At 47.0% G+C, this 20,264-nt stretch overlaps 1 protein-coding gene and 1 non-coding gene across 2 annotated transcripts in view; both read left to right on the top strand.

Annotated features, from left to right (window-relative positions):
- The first annotated feature begins 5 nt into the window (after positions 1-5).
- Positions 6-79, top strand: TRNAI-GAU (transfer RNA isoleucine (anticodon GAU)). Its single transcript has one exon. It is a non-coding gene; the product is annotated as a tRNA-Ile (tRNA).
- An 8,136-nt stretch (positions 80-8,215) lies between these two features.
- FBLN7 (fibulin 7) overlaps positions 8,216-20,264 on the top strand; it is a 39,451-nt gene continuing 27,402 nt past the window's right edge. The window contains exon 1 of the mRNA XM_063078506.1: positions 8,216-8,372. Coding sequence (XP_062934576.1) covers positions 8,298-8,372 — 75 coding nt within the window. The 5' untranslated portion in view covers positions 8,216-8,297. The remainder of the gene's footprint in view (positions 8,373-20,264) is intronic.

The following is a 20,264-nucleotide window of genomic DNA, read 5'->3' as shown; positions in this document are numbered from 1 at the left end:
GGGCTGGCCAGTTAGCTCAGTTGGTTAGAGTGTGGTGCTGATAACACCAGGGCCCATGGTTCAATCCCTGTACTGGCCAGCTGCCCCTGTCCCCCACCAAAGAAATTAGCAGTTTACAAATGGATAAGTCATTTTAAGGATGGACCAGATGACGTTAAAGATGAAGCATGTGGTGGCAGAACATCTGCGTCAATATTCTAGGAAAAAAATTAATCCTGTTCATGCCCTAATTGAAGAGGATCAAGGATTAACAGTGGAAACAATAGCTACCCCAGACACCTCAACTGGTTCACTTTATACAATTCTGACTGAAAAATTATGGTTGAGCAAACTTTCTGCTCAATGGGAGCAAAAATTGACATGCCCAGACCAGCTGCAGCAAGAGCAGAGGGTTCCACGGACATTTTAAACAAATGGGATCAAGATCCTGAAGCATTTCTTCAGAGAATTCTAATAGGACATAACATATGGCTTTACCAGTGTGATCCTGAAGACGAAACACAATCAAAGCCATGGCTACCAAAAGGTGGACATGGTTCAGTCAAAGCAAAAGTGGACTGCTTGAGAGCAAAGGTCATAGCTACAGTTTTTGGGGATGTTTAAGCCATTTTGCTTGTTGACTTCCTGGAGGGCCAAAGAAGAATAACATCTGCTTATTTTGAGAGTGTTTGGAGAAAGTTAGCCAAAGCTTAAGCAGAAAAATGCCCAGGAGAACTTCACCAGGGAGTCTTGTCCACCACAACAATGCTCCTGCTCATTCCTCTCATCAAACAAAGGCAATTCTATAGGGATTTCAATAGAAAATTATTAGGCATTCATCCGACAGTCCTGATTTGGCTCCTTCTGACTTCCTTTTGTTTCCTAATGTTAAGAAATACTTAAAAGACACCCATTTTTCTTCAGTTAATAATGTAGAAAAGACTGCATTGACATGGTTAAATTCTCAGGACCCCCAGTTATTCAGGGATGGACTAAATGACTGGTATCATTACTTACAAAAGTATCTTGAACTTGATGGAGCTTATGCTGAGGAAGAAATTTTAAATTTTTTATTTTTATCTTTTAATTCCATTTTTCAATGAACTTTCTGAAGTCCCCTCATATATATTTCAACCATAATATAAATGACAGGAGCTGGTAATTGGCCCTTTTGGTTTCAAGCATCTTATATTTTATATAATGTATACACTGTTAATTCTAAAGGACACTGTGATCCATTAAGAATGTATATTGTGATCCAAGTGCAAACATTAAAAAATTTTAACAAGGGCCGAGCCCGTGGTGCACTCGGGAGAGTGCGGCGCTGGGAACGCGGCGACACTCCCACCGCGGGTTCGGATCCTATATAGGAATGGCCGGTGACTCACTGGCTGAGTGCCGGTCACGAAAAAGACAAAAAAAAAAAAAAAATTTTTTAACAATAATGCACAAATATAGATAAAAAGCCAATAGAAGAATCAAAACGGAATTTTTAACATTTAACCAGTTAATCTAAAATAAGGCAGGAAAGGAAGAACAGAGATATAAAACAATTAAGGGAATAAATAGAAAATAAACAATAAAATGGTAGGCTTAGATTCAACCACATCAATAATTACATGAAATGTAAATGCACCAAACACCAGAATTAAAAGGCAGAGATTTTTCATAGTGGATAAAAAACAAGATGCTATCTAAAAAAGGTACACGTTAAGTACAAAAACACAGATAGGTTGAAGGCTTATAGTTTGAAAAAGACATGTTATGCAAACAGTAAGCACAAGAAGACTGAAGTTGTTATACTAATGTCAGATAAAGTACACATTAAAGCAAAGTGATAAAGAGTGAAATTTCATGATACAAAGGTGAATTCATCAGGAAAATGTATCATTGACATGCATACATCTAGTACAGTTTCAAAATACATTAAACAAAAATTGACCAATTTAAAGGAAAACATGAATCATAATTATAGTTGGATATATTAACATTCTTCTCTCAGCAATTGATAGAACTAGAGAAAAAAATCAGTAAATATATCGAATATCTGAATAACACTAAACCACTTTGACCTAATTGACATTTATAGAACTCTACACCCAATAATGGCAGAATATCTATTCTTTTCAAGTACATATTACATGTTCACCTAAGTAGACAATACATTGAGCCATAAAATAAATCCAATTAAATTTAAAAGAATTAATCAACATATAGTGTCTTCTCTGACCACAATGGAATTAAATTATAAATAAATAATAACATATCTGGAAAAAATCAAATACATGGAAATTAAATGACATAGTTCTAAGTAACTCATGGATCAAAGAAAAAATTATGAAGGAAAATAAAAAGCCTCTTGAACTATGAAAATGGAAACACTAAATATCAAAATTTGTGGGATGTAGTTAAAGCAGTGCTTAGAGGGAATTTTATAATTTTTATTAATATTTATATTAGGAAAGAAGAAAGGTATAAAGTCAATTATCTATATTTCTATATTAAGAAGTTAGAAAAAAAAAGAATAAACCCAAAGAAAGTGAAAGCAATAAAATAATAATGTATTAGCTATATTTTCTGTTCTCTTGGTGTGCTTGCTTCTGGAGCCTTACTGACCTGGGAGAAACTACCCCTCACAAAGTTAGCTAATTCCTAGGAAAGTAAACTTATTTTTGAACACACCTTTCGCATGCAAAACAACCAGTTCCAAGCCCATACTCCTGCCATGTCCTTTTATCACACTCTTGCCTCATTTTACCTAGGACACTATCCCCCTACTCTAATCACCACAGGATTATGTACCAGACAACTAGGGACCACCCTAGAGCCCAGAGCCTGCCCAAACTATCCAAACCATCCAATCCTAAACCTGCTTAGCATTATTACCTTGCTTCACCCATTCCTTCCTGTGAAAACCACGATAAAGTCTCTTGCCCACAGTTCCTCTCTCTTTTTGCCTGCTCATCTCATCTCAGCCCTTCTCTATGTACATGGCCCTGCATGGTACACCATACCTCTCTTTTTTTTTTTTTTTTTTTGTCCTTTTTTGTGACCACGCTCAGCCAGTGAGCGCACCGGCCATCCCTATATAGGATCCCAACCTGTGGCGGGAGCGCTCCTGCGCTCCCAGCGCCGCACTCTCCCGAGTGAGCCACGGGGTCAGCCCCATACCTCTCATTTTTAACAGACTGTTAACATAATAAAAACTTCTTCCTCAAGGGCAATTATTTTCATGTCAATATGTCTTACCATACCTGATTAAAACAAATGCTAGGTACCATTGAAACAAATAAAGATATGAGTAGAAACCAGTGAAATTGTAAACAAACAATAGAAAAAATTAACAAAACCAAAAGTTGACTCTTTGAAAAGATAAACAAAATTGATAAATGTCTAGCTATAATGATTGAGAAAAAAAAGAGAGAGAGAGAGTACAAATCACCGATGTCAGGAATAAAAGAGGGGCTATCATCACAGATCCTACAGATATTTTTAAAAAATAAAAGAATAGTATTTTATGCCAAAAAATTTGACAAATCAGATAAAATGAAAACTTTCTTGAAAACAATAATTTATTGTAACTGCTATAAGATGAAATATAATATGAACTTATAAACACACAGATATTTATTTAATTAGAGATATTTTTAGACTCACAGAAAAGTTTCAAAATTAGCACAGAGGGTTCTCTTACACCATTTATCCGGGTTCCCCTTTTGTTAAGCATTAATTCAAAATTTCAGTTTAATTTTGGACAACTTACTTGGGCATTTTAAACCTCAGTTTCCCAATCTATAAAACTTGAATAATAATGGGATCCATTTTACTGGGTTGTTATGAGGACAAATGAAGACACTTGTGAAGTACTTGGCAGAGGGACTTCTCTATGCTAGATGTTCAAGAAATGTTGGTTCCCTTGTTATGTTGTCCCTGTATGAAGGACCACCAGCATCAGTGTGAGCAATGTCCCTTTAACTGAGTACCTACTTGATGCCAAGCATTGTGTTAGGCAGTTTATTATTTTGAAATCTCATAATAACTTTGATAAAAAATTTTTTTATTCCCAGCCATCTCTGACTTCAAGTACTGTGTGTTCCTGTGTGTGTGTGTGTGTGACCGGTAGGGGGATCGTAACCCTTGGCTTGGTGTCACCTGCACCGGGCTCAGCCAGTGAGCACACCGGGTCATCCCTATATAGGATCCGAACCGAGTGAGCCATGGGGTCGGCCCAAGTACTGTGTGTTCTTGACTGTATTCACCACTCTGCTCCTTCCATAGGCATTTGACTTCAATGTGCAATGGTATTTTGGCTTTTCAGTGTTTTTCTCCTTTTGGCAGATGTTAACTGGCGTTTGGTCTTTAATCACGGCACAATGAAATCTATTTTTTTACAGGCTTTCATCTCATAAAATCGGAAATGGTCTTCTGGGAGGAATGGCTTTTTCTACTATCCTGACATCATACACAAGCAGGCAGTCTCTTCAATGTTCAACACAGGACTGTGTGGTTTTGTTGGCTAAAGCTCTAGATATAATGTGATGATGTAGTGTCTGGATCAGGGGCCATGCCAGAGTTGGCGATCAATAAATATTTGTGCAATGAATGAATTGGATGAAGTCACTGCACTGCTGTTAGACCATTCTCCCTATCCTGTTCCTGTCCTGTCATTCCCGGTCAGGCTAACATGCTAGGCTTTGTCTCTGGGACCCTTTGTGGGAGCTTTCTGGGGGCTGATGACATTTCACAGACGGATGTGGGGTAAAGAAGGTAAAGGCAGAGAAGCAGCTGTGAACGAGCTGACAGCAAGATTTAGCCATAGGTGCATCAATGAGAAGCCCACAAACCCAGAAAGGCAAACAACATGGGCGAGGCACCAGGAGGGACCCAGAGGACCTCACGGGACAGCTCTGGGATGACTGTTTCCAGCTGGATGCTGCTTCTGGTCAGGTCTTAAACACAGACTTCTACAGCAAGTCTCCCCCTCTCACTCATTCCCACGTCACACAGAGAACATCAGTGTATCAGAGCACTGATCCCAGGAGATCACCACTGATCCTGCCAAAGAACTTTAAAAATACTTTCTTTAGACATGTTGACCCCCACCAAACCAATCCCCCAACACTATGTTGGATATTCTTTTGAAACTAAATAGAGAGAAAATAGAAGGAATAAAATAGCTGATAGTCCCACTTTATTAAGTCAAAGGTGAGGTTTTAGAGGCTTGAATGTGGAGCCCCGGCTTATTTTGACAGACTGTCTGCTTTTAGGTGACCCTGGCAGGTTCTGGGCTACCAAAGCCTGCCTTAATGACTGCGGATCCAGGGCACTTGAGGACAGAGAGAGAAGGGGCAGTCAGACCTTACAAAGGTTAATTCAGACCAGATGCCAGAGCAGTAAATGGAAGGCAGCCATAGGGCAAGGGGAGCAAATGGAAATTAGTACATAGGAAAAAAACTCTGCTGAACTTAGAAACATTCAGAAAGAGAGAGAGAGAGAGAGAGGGCTGGCCAGTTAGCTGAGCTGATTAGAGTGCAGCCTTGTAACCCCAACGTCACAGGTTCAGATCCCCTTATTTGCCAGCCACCAAAAAATAAAGAACGAAGAAGAAAACTGGGGAAAAAAGGAGAAGAATCCTTGTTCCTGTCAATAAAATTCCTGAAATCCTATGATCATGTATTTAATACAAGTGACATAGCACCCCTGAAAGTGAAAGGTGGGATAAGGTCAAAGGCAGTCTGTCCTGGAAACAGCCCTGCTCTGGGAGGACGCTTCGAGGCCCGAGTTCACCTACCTTGGGCAAGCCCCTCAACCACGCTTTGCTTCAGCTTCCTCATCTGTGAAATCAAGAGTTTCTTCCAGCCTCACGACTCCACGGAAAGGGCAGAGAAGAGGAAACAAGGTTTGCTTGCGTCTGCCCCATGTCTGGTTCCCAGCGCACAGCCGGAACGGGGCTGAGAGTACTTGGCGTTCCAGAGGAGGTCACCATGTAAACACAAGGTGGGCTGAGACACAGAACAAACACAGCCACGTGGACCCTGAACAGAGGAGAGCGCAGAGCGGGAGGGGGCGCTGGGCTTTTGGCAAAGATAGCAACACAGGAGAGACTGAGGCAGAAAACCACAGTCTCCACAGGCTGCCCTGGACTGGCTTCTGCTGCCCCGTCCTCTCCACCTGGACAGGGACAGCAGTGTCCTGACCAGGTCTCTCTTCAGGACGTTCAACCAGGAATGCAACATAAGATCCCAAGGGCCCTGCTCTACTTCCCCAGACAGGACAGTGGAGGCGGAAGCTCAGTGGGACCTCCCGGGGAACAGATGCCTGTGCCATGCCCCGTGCTTTCTGGGGATGGCCAGGGCCTGATTGTTTGTGTATCCCCAAATTTCATATGTTGAAGACCTAATCATCAAGGTACTTGGAGGTGGGGCCTTTAGGAGATGAACAGGTCATAAGGGCAGAGCTTTCATGAGTGGGGTCAGCGCCCCTGTAAGAGTCCTCAGAGAGTCGCCTGGCCCTTCCACCACGTGAGGGCGCAGTGCAGTCTGTGGACCAGAACTCAGGCCCTCACGTGACACACACCCTGTCTGTTGGCCCTTTGATCTTGGACGTCCCTGCCTCCAGACTTGTCCTCACTCATAAGTGGGTGCTAGGAAGGAAGGAAGGAAGGAAGGAAGGAAGGAAGGAAGGAAGGAAGGAAGGAAGGAAGGAAGGAAGGAAGGAAGGAAGGAAGGAAGGAAGGAAGGAAGGAAGGAAGGAAGGAAGGAAGGAAGGAAGGAAGGAAGGAAGGAAGGAAGGAAGGAAGGAAGGAAGGAAGGAAGGAAGGAAGGAAGGAAGGAAGGAAGGAAGGAAGGAAGGAAGGACGACAAGACCACAATAATATGTTGAACTTGCAGAAAGAGAGAACAAATCCATGGTTACTAGTGGTGGGAGGGGGACAGGGGGAGGGGAGTTGGGGAGAGACTGGGTAAAGGGCATAAAGAATAATTACGATTTGTAATAATGAATATGCTAATAATATTGATTTGGTCATTGCACGTTGTACACAGGTGATGGTAGTCAACACTGTACCCCCCAAATATGTATCATCAATTATGCTTCAATTAAAAAAAAAGAATTGTGAGAGATAAATGTTTGTGGTTTACAAGCTGGCCAGGTCATGGCATTTTGTCATAGCAGCCCGAACGGACTGAGACACGTCTCCAGCTTTCCTTTCGGCCTTCCAGTGGAAGAGGGCTCCAGCTCTGAGGCCGCAGGCTTCTGAGCCCCACTCCTTCAAGCTCTGAGCGGGCTCTGCCGAGGGAGGTGTGGAAAAGGGAAAACAGGTTTGGAGCCTCACCGGGCTCGTGCTGCACCACGACCCCTGCAGCGCTGACTTCGGAAATCCTCCTCCAGTCGGGAGTAAATCCCGTTTTCCAGGAGCTTGGGTTTGAGGGCACCGGGTTCTCCCCCAGCCCCTGGACGCAGGGGACTCGAGACTGCTCGTGTCTGCCCTTCCCCGTGGGATGCCCTAACCCAGCTTTAGCAAAGCGTCCAATGTTCCGATAACCCGAGTCCGTTTCAAACGGTTTCTCCTTCCCTCTGAGAAGTGGACGACTGTGAATTAGCAGGACTGCAGATTCTTAGTCCCTGTGCCTGTGGTGCGTGTGTGTTCTTGCACCCCTACAGCACTTACAGGGACCCTTGGATGGAGAACTCAGTGCAACTCACGGCAAGTTTATGAGGCCAGACTGGTCCTGGTCTCGGAACGTCCTGGAGGAAGGTGTCCCTGCGTGGGGCTTTGAGATAGGACAGACCCGGGTTTAGATCTCCACTCTGCCCCTTGTCACCGGGTGGCATGAGTCTCAGTCTCCTCGCTGGGCAACGGGGACAGTCAGCAGTGGACCGGCCCAGGGGAGCTCCCAGCCCCCCAGCCGCGCGTGTGCGGGGCCCGAGGGATGCCCGCGCTCGTCCTCGGGGCGCCGCGCGGGTCGGGCGCGCTCCCAGGCGCGTTCCTGGCGGGGCGGCCCCTCCTTCCTCGGCCTGGGCCAAGGGGCGGGCGCCTCCCCGGCCGGCCGGGGCCGTCTCGTGCGGGCGGCGGCGGACGCTCCCGGGTCCGGCGCGCGGCGCACCTGGCCCGAGTCTGCGCCTCCGGAGCGAGGCGGCCCGGGCGCCGCCGATCCCCGCGGCCGCGCTGCGCTGCGGGGCCTGCCGCCTCCCTCCCCCGGCCGAGCCGCTCCGGGGCCGCGCGGCGCCCCGCACCCTGCAGGGGTCGACCGCGGCATCGCGGGGACCAACTTGGCAGGGAAGGCGGACAAAGTTATTTCCCCTTCCCGAGCGGCAAGATGGTGCCCAGCTCTCCGCGCGCGCTCCTCCTCCTGCTGCTGCTCCTCGCCGGCCCCCCGCCGCGGGCGGCCCAGGTCAGTGTCCCTCCCGCCTCTCCCGCGTCCCGCTCGCGGGGCAGGCAACGCCAAGACCGGGGACCCGGGCTTGCCACATGCCGCTTGGACGCTTGGGTTGGGGCTTGGAGCGATTCACGGGCTGGAGATCAGGTTTCGGAGAGAGGTGCAGGGTCCCCCGTCTGTCATCGCAGACGCGTCGCGGGCCAGGCGTCCGGGAGGAGCCGGGCTGCTGTACCCGAGGGGGTCGTGCGCACGCGTCGGTCCGCGGGGGCGAGGGCTCCGCGTGAGAACCGAAGGTCGGAGGAGGATTGCTCCGGGTGTCTCCTGGGTCCCCGTGAGAGCTCCCGGGCACCCAAGTAGCTTAGAGAATGTCCCCGCCCTCCAGCCTCCAACATTTACACTTCTAACCGAAATGTTCTTACCGCCACCCCTGAAACACGCACGGGACTTCCTTAGCAGTTTGTAGCATTTCCAAGGCAGAGGTGGCCCGGGAGGTTTCTGAAGCAGTCTCATCGTGAGCGACTGTATTTACACACACGCACACGCACACGCACACACACACACACACACACACACGCAGCTTATTGAGTTTTCCTCTTGCCGTTAGTACTTGTTCGAGTCCCCCTGGATTCATTTACTTGACCAGATTCACTTTTATATTAATCATCAGGAACTGATCTTAAAAATTAAGATAAGAATGCAGATTCAAATGCGTTTTCTGAAGGTGGAACTGGAATTGCCAAGTTCAGTGCCAGCATTTACTAGACTAGCCCCCGGCAGCCACAGACTCCTTCCCTCTATGAGGGGCCTGGCCTGAGGACAGGCGACCAGCTACCCTAGCAATGTCAAGGACAGCAGTGACACCAGCGGTAGGTGGAGGAAAGCCTGCACAGGCCTACTGAGTGCCTGATGTGTGTTGGGCTCCTTGCTAGTGTCTTCCAGGTGCTTAATTCCCAGAGCAACCCGAAGGACTATTGTCATCCCCATTTTGCAGATGAGGGAACCCAGGCCCAGGGAGGTTGTGACTTATTCAAGGTCATGCAGCAAGGAATGAAGTAAGTTCAGTTTCTCTTGTTGGGCTCCAAGCCTTTCCCCCTGCCTGCACACTTGTGTTTATACTTCCTGCCCTGAGACTAAATTCCTGGACCCTGCAGGCATACCCATGGGCCCCTAGAAACTCCTGGGGTGCAGGAAGGGATTCCAGGCAAGGAGAATTTGGTTCAAACCAGACATGGCGATGTTAGTGAGAAGGTGGTGAGCAGGCACTGCAGGAGGCTTCTCAGCAACCAGGCAGCAGGGGCCCAGTGTGGGGCCACAGTGAACCCAGACAACAGAATAATGGGTTCTCCCATCAACTTAGCAGATTACATAACCAAACCAACCTCAGGCCCAGAGCTCAATGCCAGAAGCACAAGCAGGTGCATCCCCAAGACACGCGTGCACACAATCAGACACGCATGCTCACATGCACACACATGCAGATACACACCCATCACGTTACCCTTGGGCTGTCACCTAATACACAAAATGAGCACATTTACCAGCAAGCAAAGGAACTGCAGACAGAGTTGTGCTCGGGAGCCCGGCTGCCACCTGATTTTAGCTGCTGTCACCTGTCACCCGAGGTCACCCAGAAATCAGGTGGGAAGGCAGCAGTTCTCACATGTTTGTGGCTGCTACAGAGGCAGAGGTGAGCTCGCTCCGACTCTGTTCCCAGGAGATCTGGATCCAGTCCCTGCCCTGCCACACACAGGCTTTCTTACGTTCCTTATTGCTTAACCTTGCTTTCTTTTCCTGCAAAAGCACCTGCTTCAGGTGCTCTGTGAGGGGAAAGGGAGCAAAAAGGAATTGTCCACAGAAGTTCATTTAAAAATTCTAGTGAAACTGCCTTCCACCCAGTTCTATGTGGTTGGGGGATCTCCTGTTCCTCACCCAGCCTTAGTCTGGGCAAGCCTGATGGTTGAACCCTAAGGAAGGCCCAGGGCCCCTGTGCATGCTGGAACAAGCTTTACCTGGCTCCTTCTGTCTTTTGGGTCTCTGCTCAAATAAGTGCCACTCTGCAGAGGCCTTCCCAGCCCCAACTCTAAGTGGTCCCCTCCCTGTCCCTGTATGTTCTATTCAAGTCTCCTGAAGGGCTCTGGCATAGGACAGATCACTGTTTGTAATGGAAAATTTTGGCCACTTTCAGATTTATTATCTGTCTTCCCCACTACAGGGCCCCAGGGGCAGGGATCCCATCTGGGATTTTTACTCAGGGACCAGCACATAGTAGGAGCTCAGAGGAATGAACGCAGTTCGTGCTAGTCTGGGGAGAGCACTGCTAGGCAGTCTCTGGGCAAAACTTGACTGCACATCAGAGCACCTTCTAGAAATCCTGATGACAGCCTCACCCCAGAGATCCTGAATCAATTGGTCTGGGGTGAGTCTCGAGCATCTAGTGATTCTAATAGAGTGGGTGCCTGAGACCCAGGGGAACCCAGCTTTCAGAGTTAACAGCTGTGGACTACAAGAGGGCTGAGGGCAGGGAAATTCACAGTGGACACAGGCTCAGGATCATGAGGACCTGAGCTGACTTAGTGTACCTGGAGTTTACCTGATCTGAAAACAGTGTGAACCCCAGGGCTCTTGAACTCAGCAGCAGGACCTGCTGGTTGGTGGAGACTCATCACGTGTTTGGAGAGTGAACTGCACCTGAAGAACCATTTCTCGCGACAGGGGATATAGAATGGCTGGGGCAAGAGTTACCGAGAAGGGCTTCCACCTGCAAAGGGCCAGTGACACAGCAACCCCAAGGACCTCTAGGCAGAGGCAGCAGGAGCTCCTGCCAGGGGAGGGGGCAGTCCACAACCGTGTCTGCGGTTCCTCTGCTTGCTGGTAAATGTGCTCACTTCGTGTATTAGGTGACAGCCCAAGAGTAACATGAGGGGTGTGTATCTGTGTGTATGTGCGTGTCAGTGTGAGTGTATGTGTCTGTGTGATTGTGTGTGCACATGTCCTTCAGTGTTGGTACCTGTGGTTGTGTGTGCATGTGTCTGTGTGAATGCGTGATTGTGTGTGTGGTGGTGGGTATATATGTTTGTGTATCTGTGGTGTGTGTATGTGTGATTGTGTGTGCACGTGTGTTTCTGTGATGGTGCCCATGATTGTGTGTATATGTGTGGCTGTGCGTGTATGTGTCTGTGTGAATGGTTGCGTGATTTTGCGTGTGATGGTGTGTGTGTATGTGTGTGCGTGCATGTAGGTTACAGGGTAGTGCTTTCTGCAGGGTCTGGAACAGTGATCCTGTGGTGTGGACAGTAATATCTCTTTCTCCTGCTGTCCTCCACGTCTTTCCACTGTGCCCTGTTGTCAGCACATCTGTCCCAAGTCACTCTGCAGTTTTTCTGTGACCAGCTGATGAAGAGCAGGAGGTCGAGCAGTGTGGGGATTCCACGAGCGAGGACCCTTTCTCCACATTATGCCCAGTCTGTGGCTCTCCCACTGCAAGAGAAACAGCCTTGCTGGGGAGACAAGAACATTTAACACCCCACTCCACAGCTGCTGGCCTCCTCGTGGCCTGTAGGGTGGGTTGTGGTGTTTCAGAAGGCTTCCCCTCCCCCAACCTTTTCCTCCAATCAGATGTCACAGGGTTCCAAATTCCACCATTAGAGATTCATTCCTTCAGTTGCCTCCTCCTGAATTATATGTTGCTTTTTACAGTTAAATAAAAATAAATGTTTTTGGTGTACATTTCCATGATTTTAACCATATGAGGATACTTCAGAAAGTTTGTGGAAAGATTTATATTATCTTTTAATTCTATTTTCCATGAACCTGTTGAAGTACCCGTGTATTGCATATGTAGTAACCACTACGACAATCAGGATACAGAACAGTTCCGTCACCCCCAAAACCACATTATGCTGCCCCTTGAAGTCAAAGCCTCTACCTATTGCAGCCCCTGATAACACCGATCTGTTCATCACTAAACTTTTGTCTTCTCTGCAATGTCACATAAACGAATCAGAGAGTGCATGGCCTTTTAAGTTTGGATTCTTTAACTTAACACAGTGCATCTAAGATTCATCCCTGTTCTAGGTTGATTTTTCTTGCTAAGTAGTGTTGCACCGCATGGATGCTTTATAGACACTCGTGGTGCCATTTCCAGCTTTTGGCGATTATGAATAGAGTTGCTATAAACATTCACATACAGCTTTTCGTGTGAGTGGAAATTTTCATTTCTCTTGGGTAAATACCGAGGAGTGGGATTGCTGGGTCATATGGTAAACGTATGTTTAACTTTGTAAGAAACTGCTAATATTCCATATTAGTTGTAACATCTTACATTCCCGCCAGCAATGAATGAAAGACCCAGATCCTCTGCATCCTCAGCGTTTCATATCGCCAGGTTTGTTTGTTTCCAAGTCATTCTAATGGGTATGCAGTGACGTCTCATTGTGGCTTTAATTTTCATTTCCTTAATGACTAATAATATTGGGCACCTTTTCATCTGCTTATTTGCCATATGAATTGTCTGTTATTAGAAGTGCCTGTTCAAGCCTTCTGCCCATTCTAAAATGGACTTTGTTTTCTTATTAAGTGTTGAGTGCTTGTTATATATTCTAAATACAAGTCCTTTTTTAGATATGTGAATTACAAATATTTTCTCCCAGTTTGTACCTTGTCTTAACAGTGTCTTTCACAAAGCAAAGGTTTTAATGAAGTCCAACTTATCAATTTTTTATTTTTATGAACTGTTTTTGGGAGTCAGATAGAACTCTTGGCCTAATCCCAGGTCATGAAATTTTTCTTCTAAAATTTTTATAGTTTTGCATTTTTATTATGATTTATTTTGAGTTACTTTTTAAAAATTAGGTGGGAGGTTTATGTTGAGAATTACTTTTCATATAGATATGAAAATGGATATCTAATTGTTCCAACACTTGTTGAAAGACTGCTGAATTACGTTGAATTATCTTAGCAACTTGGTCAAAAATCAATTCATTGTACACGTATGGGACTATTTCTGCCAATAATGCACTATCTTGATTACTGTAATTTTATAGTAGACTTTAAAATCATGTAAAGTGAATCCTCCAACTTTATTATTCCTTTTCAAAATTGTTCTGGCTATTTTAGTTTATTTGCCTTCCCATTAAAATTTTAGAATCAGTTCATCTATATCTACAAAAAAATCCTACTGGAATTTTGATTGGAATTGCATTAAATCTATATAGATCATTTAGGGAAGAATTGGCATCTTAATGATATTGACTCTTCCAGTCTGTGAACACAATATGCCTTTGCATTTATTTAGATCTTCTTTGATTTCTTTCATGAGCATTTTTTAGTTTTCAACATAAACATGTTTTGTTAGATTTATACCTAAGTATTTCATTTTTGGAGCTATTAAAAAAATTTTTTTTTCAGATTCCAATTTTATATTCCTACTATATGGAAATCCAATGGACTTTTCTGTGTTGACCTGGTATCTGTGACCTTGTAGAACTCAGTTATTAGTTATAGGGAATTTTTTTGTAGATGTTCTCAGATTTTTTACGTAGATAATTATGTCATCTGTGAATAGGGCCAGTTTTATTTCTTCTTTTCTAATCTATGTGTAATTTATTTATTTATTTAGCGTTATTGCACTAAAACTTCCAGTACTATGTTTAATAGGAGAGTGGATATCCTTACCTTGTTCTACAACTTAGAAAGAAAGGATTCAGTTTTTTAACATGAAGTGTGATGCTAGCTGTAGGTTTTTTGTAGGTGCCGTTTGTCGGGTTAAGTTTTCCTTCTCATCCTCCTTTGATAGAATTTTATTATGAATGGATGTTGAATTTTGTCCCATGATTTTTCTGCTTCAATTGATATAATTTTGTGGTTTGTCTTTAGTCTGTTACTGAGGTCGACTTTCTGTTTTCTGGAAGCGATGTGTAGAATCAGTGCCAGTTCTTGAAATGTTTGGTAGAATTTACCAATGAAACCATGTGAGCCTGGAGATTTCTTTTCTGGAAGGTTTTAACTATAAATTCAGTTTCTTTGATAGATATGGAAGTATTTAGGTTAGCTTTTTCCTCCCTTGGATGAGTTTTGGTAGTTTGTATCACTCAAGACATGGTTCCACAGCCCCTCTCTCTTGAGGCAACTCCTTTTAAATACACTGGAGGTCACTCCATGTTTCTAAACAACTAGTCTCCTCTAATGACAGATGAATACTTTGTTCCACTGATGACTGCAGAGCCAAACAGTCTCCTGTGGTCAGCTTCCTTTCTTGTGTAACTTTTTAATTTTCCTGGAGTTTTTCCCCTTTTGCCCCATTTGTCCTCTACATATACACAGTGTTTCCAAAGCTGCTTTCCTATTAAAGGTCCTGCTTTCCCCTGGAGCCCTCTGCCTTTCTGCCACGATCCTGCTGACCCATCTGGGCTCGTGGCCCCGTTACATCCCAGAGGCTTTGGGAGAGAGCGCCCCTGCTCTCCTGAGTTGGAATCTCCGTTTTCTAGATCATATGTCTTCCTTTTTCTTGGCTTACTGTCTTATTTCCTGAGACAAATTGTTTTTGACCCATTATTGTTAGGCTTGTCCAATCACTTTTCCACTGCAGATATTACCCTTTTTCTGTACTGAAGCTTTAAAGCTGTCAGCGGTAGCAACATTATCCCCATGTTGTGGGTGGGGGATCTGATGTGGCCAAGAAAGTGGCAGCTGAATCCGAAAGTTGGGAGCAAGGCCAGAGGAGGAAGTGGGGGAGGAAAGCTGATCACACTCTCTGCTGCTGACTGCGTGCCAGCTCTCCTTCCCACGGACTTCCCAGAGAACCCGGTGCCTCTTACTGGGGGCAGGATTTGAGTCCTCTTCCTCGGTCTGAGAACGCACGAGAAGAAGGGTGGAAAAATGAAAACTAAAGCATGTTCCTTCCCAGCATAGTGTGACCTGGGTCAGCCCATCGGTGTCAGTTTCCCTGCCAATTCAGATAGATTGCGTGGCACTGCCTAGACTCCAGGCTGAGATGGATGGTTGGTCATGTCAGGGCTCAGCGTGGAAGGATAGCATAATTGATTAGGGGTATCTGCCATAATCATAGCACCACGAGTATTTGCCAACCCTGCTGGAGGGATTTTTATACTAATACATGGAGATGAGCTGAAATAACAGGAGCTTATGAATCATCTAGATTAAAAATGGGGAATTTCATAAAACAAATATTTGGTGCCTACAATGGCCTAGGGCACTGGGAACAAAACAGACAAGGACCCTGCTTTTGATTTAGAAAGAGCAGCTCTGTATCTGGAGTTGGCAGACCAGGGTGGCCATGTGAGCTAGGCTCAGCTGTTCTGCTCATCACACAAGACTCAGCTCATCTGGACTCATGGGCTTGCTCACTGGCCCATGGTCAGCTGCCAAGTTAGCCAAGGCTGTCTGGTCTGGAGTGGCTTGTCTGGTGCATCTCGGCTCTGCTCCACGTGGCCTCTCATCTCCAGCAGACTAGCGGGGGCTTTTCACTTGGCATTGGTAGTGGTAGAGGGCCAAGACTGAGCCCAAGTGCACAGCCTTCTTGAGATCCAGCCTTGGAACTGATATATCACTTCCACTGCATTCCGTTGGCCAAGACAAGTTATGAGGCCAGCCCTGATCCAAAAGGTGGGGAAACAGACTTCCCTCTCCAGGGGAAGAGCGGCAGAGCCTGTTGCAAAGGGAGTGAGCATGGGGAGGGAGAAGACTGTGGCCATTTTTGCAAATCCCCCATCATAGTGACCCAGAAGGCACCTGTGTTTAGATGAATGGGTGGCGTCGGGGCAGGGCGGGTGACAGGGAGGCCCTCCAGGCTTCGTCAGCTTCCTCTAGCAGCCTCCTCTTCTCCCTGGCACATTCAGGAATGGGACACAGGTCCTGTCAAGGGCAGCCCTGATTGCAGAGAAGAATGAAGGCCCCTTGCTCCCTTGGGCAGTGAGTGCTGAGGGTGTGGCCTGAGCCATAGCCAGCCAGCACAGTGGTTTCTTGGACTGGCCTGGAGGACCCTATTTGACAACAGACTTGATTCCAGGCAGACCAAGCCAGATGCCTGTGAAGCTGCTCCCCTTGCCTCTGGGCACCAGCCCTTGCTCCACATGCATGTTCAGACCTGCCTCCCAGCCTGCTGCCCCATCAGGAGCATCCATTGTTCAGGCACAGCTGTTGACAGAGGCCTGACTGTGCTGGTCACTCCCCTGATGCACAGGGGCGATGGTGGGGCTGCCAGGCTTCTGCCAACCTTCCTGCGGCTATGCAGCCCTGGGGCCCCAGGAACAACAAACAGGGCAGCCTCCCTGGGTGGGCAGAACTTTCTACCTCCTTTCAAGCCCCCTGCCAGGGCCTTCTAGTGCTTCTCAGAAACTACCTGGGTCCTAAAATAAGGACGTGACACATTTTCATTAAAGAAAAAATAGGCACCATAATTTGACAGGACCCAAACCCACCCATTTCAGCGAGTAAAATCTGTATCTCAAGGAAGTAATAATTTTTCCCCTCTGTATAGGAGAAAGTGTGCCTCTCTGACAGTCTGGGCAGGCACCAGAATCTCCCTAAAGAGGCAGCCTCGGTGGGAGGTGAGACCCGAGGACCTCGTCCTGAGGTTGGGTTTCCAAGTGCTAAGACAGAGACATGACAATCATTCAAATCGAAGACTGAAGGGATAAGGGACGCTGGTGGGGACTTGGCTCCAATGTTGCCATTTGGTCGGACACTGACTCAGACACCTGCCCCTCTGCTGGAGATTCGGTTGCCTCTAGACCCCAGACAGCAGGGGAGGGTGCACTGTGAGCCCTGGAGGATCCCTGCCCTCTGCTCCTCCAGGCTGAAGGAGGGGCTGGGGTCAGAGAGCAAGACCAGCAACTGGGAGCCTCACCTGCCCTAGGGGATCTGAGAGCAGAGGAGATTCCCAGGCCGATTTGAAGAAAGAGAAAGGGCCACTGAGCTCCAAGATGGGGGTGTCTGTAGTATCAAAAGCAAAAAAAAAAAAAAAAAAAAAATTGCTTCCAGAGAAGCCTCACACCAGTCATTGGCACTGCAGTGTGAAAACATACAAACATGTTAGTATCACCTGAATGTGTCAGTATCACCTCGGGGCTCCTGAAAATTAACTTTTTTTCTGATTGTGTGATAAAGCTTTCTCTCCTGGTGGGGATCTAAGGAGCAAGATAATGTGCTCATTCAACAACTATGTCCTGAGAAGCTAGTATGCTGTCAGGACAGGCGCTGCTCAGGGCCTGGGGAGGTGGTGGACTCCCAAGGCATGGTCCACATGCCGGCTCAGACTCTTCCTGGCTGAGTGATCTGGGGCAAGTTCCTGCCCCTTGTGAATCAGTTTGCTTCTCTGAACAGTGGAGGCAATAGACATTCCCATCTCATGGGGTCGTAGTGAGGAGAAAATAAATGAAATTCAAAGAACAGACCCATAACAAATGCTCAGTATGTGCGAGGGACAGAAAAATGAGGCCGACACGGTCCCTGCTGTCACATAGCTTACAAAGCAGGGAGAGAAAAACAAGATAAGCCAGAAAAGTATCAGAGGGCAGGCAGGTGAAATGGGGCGCTGTATTGGGGGGTGGCCAAGAGGCTACTCTACATTAAGCAGGCAGGGAAGGACTCTGAGTAAAAGTGGAAAGACAGGAGCCCTGCTGTGGAGGACCAGGGGCAGATACTCTGGGCAGAGGAAGCAGCCTGTGCAAAGGCCCTGTGGTGGAAATGAGCTAGCTGAGGTGTGCGGAGAGAGGGCCTGGCTCTGGCAGGTGGCATGGGCAGACGCGAAAGGGAGGGAGGAAATGACTGCTGTGCGCTTGGGCACGGCATGGGGATTCTGAGCCTTGGGTTCCTCTTCTTGGAGTAACTAACCTGGATGGTGGGGAAAGCTGAATAAAATGCGGGGTATGCATTCAGATTTTCCTTTGCTCTCGAGGGGAAAATCTCAAGTGTTTCTAGGTGGGTAGCAATGGTGCAGCTGAAATGATCCTCGTGGGAAATGATCCCACGGTGCTCACGTCCACCTCCTCTCCCTGTGTCCTCGCTTGCCCTCTTGCAATCTATGCTTCCCAAAGACAGAGGCAGAGGCCAGACTGCATCACTTCCCTGCTTAACCCCTTGAATGGCCCCCCCACCCATGAGAATAAAGGGGAGCTCCTCACAGTGGAGCTGCCAGAATGCATTCGTTTCCCATCGCTGCCTCCTTGGATTCCTAAGCTTTCTCCCTACTATATTCATATTGGGTTAACTCCCAAAAGGAAATAAGCAAAACACGCTCCCATTTCTGCAGCAAGGAGGTCCTCAGGTTGTGAAAAGATGTGAGGGGAAGGCTCATGTACTAAGCTTGGGTACTCAGTTGGGGATTGCTGCTGCCAGATGCCACGTGTGTGGGAACCGAGCTCCCTGCTTGGTTTTTAATGTGCTTGGGCATCAGGGGGAATGTGATGTTTGCTGAAGATAATGCCGGTGCCATTAAAGGCATAATGGGTCTGCAGGTGAATCTGGCACCTGGACAAAGGTTAGGTGGGCAGCAAGCAGGTGAAAGCGGCGGGTGGGTTTGGGTAGCAGATGAACAGGAGACTGCCCTGGGCTCACACCTACGTCACTCCTCCACTCCTTGTTATTCATTTGTTTGTTCATTCAAATGAGCATCTAGTGTATAATCAGATCCTATGCTCAGTGACAAGGATTCCAAATTGTCTAAAATGTGTTTTCTGCCCTCAAGATGCAAAGGGCGGGGCCGGCCTCTGGCTCACTCGGGAGAGGGCGTTGCTGGTAACACCAAGGCCGCGGGTTCGGATCCTTATATAGGGATGGCCGGTTAGCTCACTTGTGAAAACGTGGTGCTGACAACACCGAGGTTGGTGAGGGGGTGCTGTAAAATGAGAGGATCCAGGAAATGGACAAAAGGGGACTCATGGAGTTTCTCTGGGAGCCCCTCTCTAGAGTGGGTCCAGCCATCCTGTCACATCAGGGCCTGGCGAAGGTGCTCTGGGGTTAAATCTGGGATATGTCACCATGGCTAAGGGACTCACTTGGCTTCCACACCTGTGAAGGGGGCGTAGTAACAGTGCCACAGTCTGTGTGGCCGTGAGCACCTAAGGAGTTCCTGTGTGATGGACGTGTGGCTGCAGTGCTGGCTCTCAGCTCCTGCCGCTGTTGTCATCGTTCAAGAAGGGGGCTCAGGATGTAAATATAGAATTGTGGGCAACCAGCATGGTAACAACTCAAATGCCCTGTGCATCACAGGGCTCAGAGCCCCAAAGGGCGGCTCCAGCTGGAGGGCTGTGATGGTTAATCTTGTGTATCAATTTAGCTAAGCCATCTCCCCAGATATTTGGTCAAACACAGGTCTCGATGTTGCTGGGACGATATTGTTTAGATGTGATTAGCATCACATCTCATTCAAAAGAATGGGATCCCCTGGGAAGAAAGGAATTCTGCCTCTAGGCTGCCTTCGGAGGAGCCGAGCCTCAGCTCTTCCTGGGACTCCAGCCTGCCGCCTGCCCTGCACATTTTAGACTTGCCAACGTCCACAATCGCGTGAGCCAATCAATTCCTTAAAATCTCTTTCTCTCTATGTGTATACATGTATTTATTTATTTATGTAATATATAACAAATATTACATATGTATGTTTTATCCCATATATATCACCTATGTATCTCCTATAGTTTCTGTTTCCCTGGAGAGCCCTGACTAATAAGGGCCCTGGGCAACTTCCCAGGTAAAATTCCCACTTCCCCCAGAAGCATCCACTTTCTCTCCCCTTACGTGTGGATGTTGAGGAGGTCAGTGGGATGAAGAGGAGTCGAGGAGTCTAAAGTAAAAATAAGTTCTGCAGCAAGCACAGGCTGGAGTTGGACGTGACTCAGACGCCGAGGCTTCAAGCCTTGGCTAGCAGGCACATGTCCTTTCATAGACCTA

The sequence above is a fragment of the Cynocephalus volans genome, chromosome 14 (assembly GCF_027409185.1).
Source record: "Cynocephalus volans isolate mCynVol1 chromosome 14, mCynVol1.pri, whole genome shotgun sequence".
Lineage (NCBI taxonomy): Eukaryota > Metazoa > Chordata > Mammalia > Dermoptera > Cynocephalidae > Cynocephalus > Cynocephalus volans.
The sequence above is the reverse complement of the archived record's forward strand: the minus strand, read 5'-3'. Positions and strand labels throughout refer to the sequence as shown.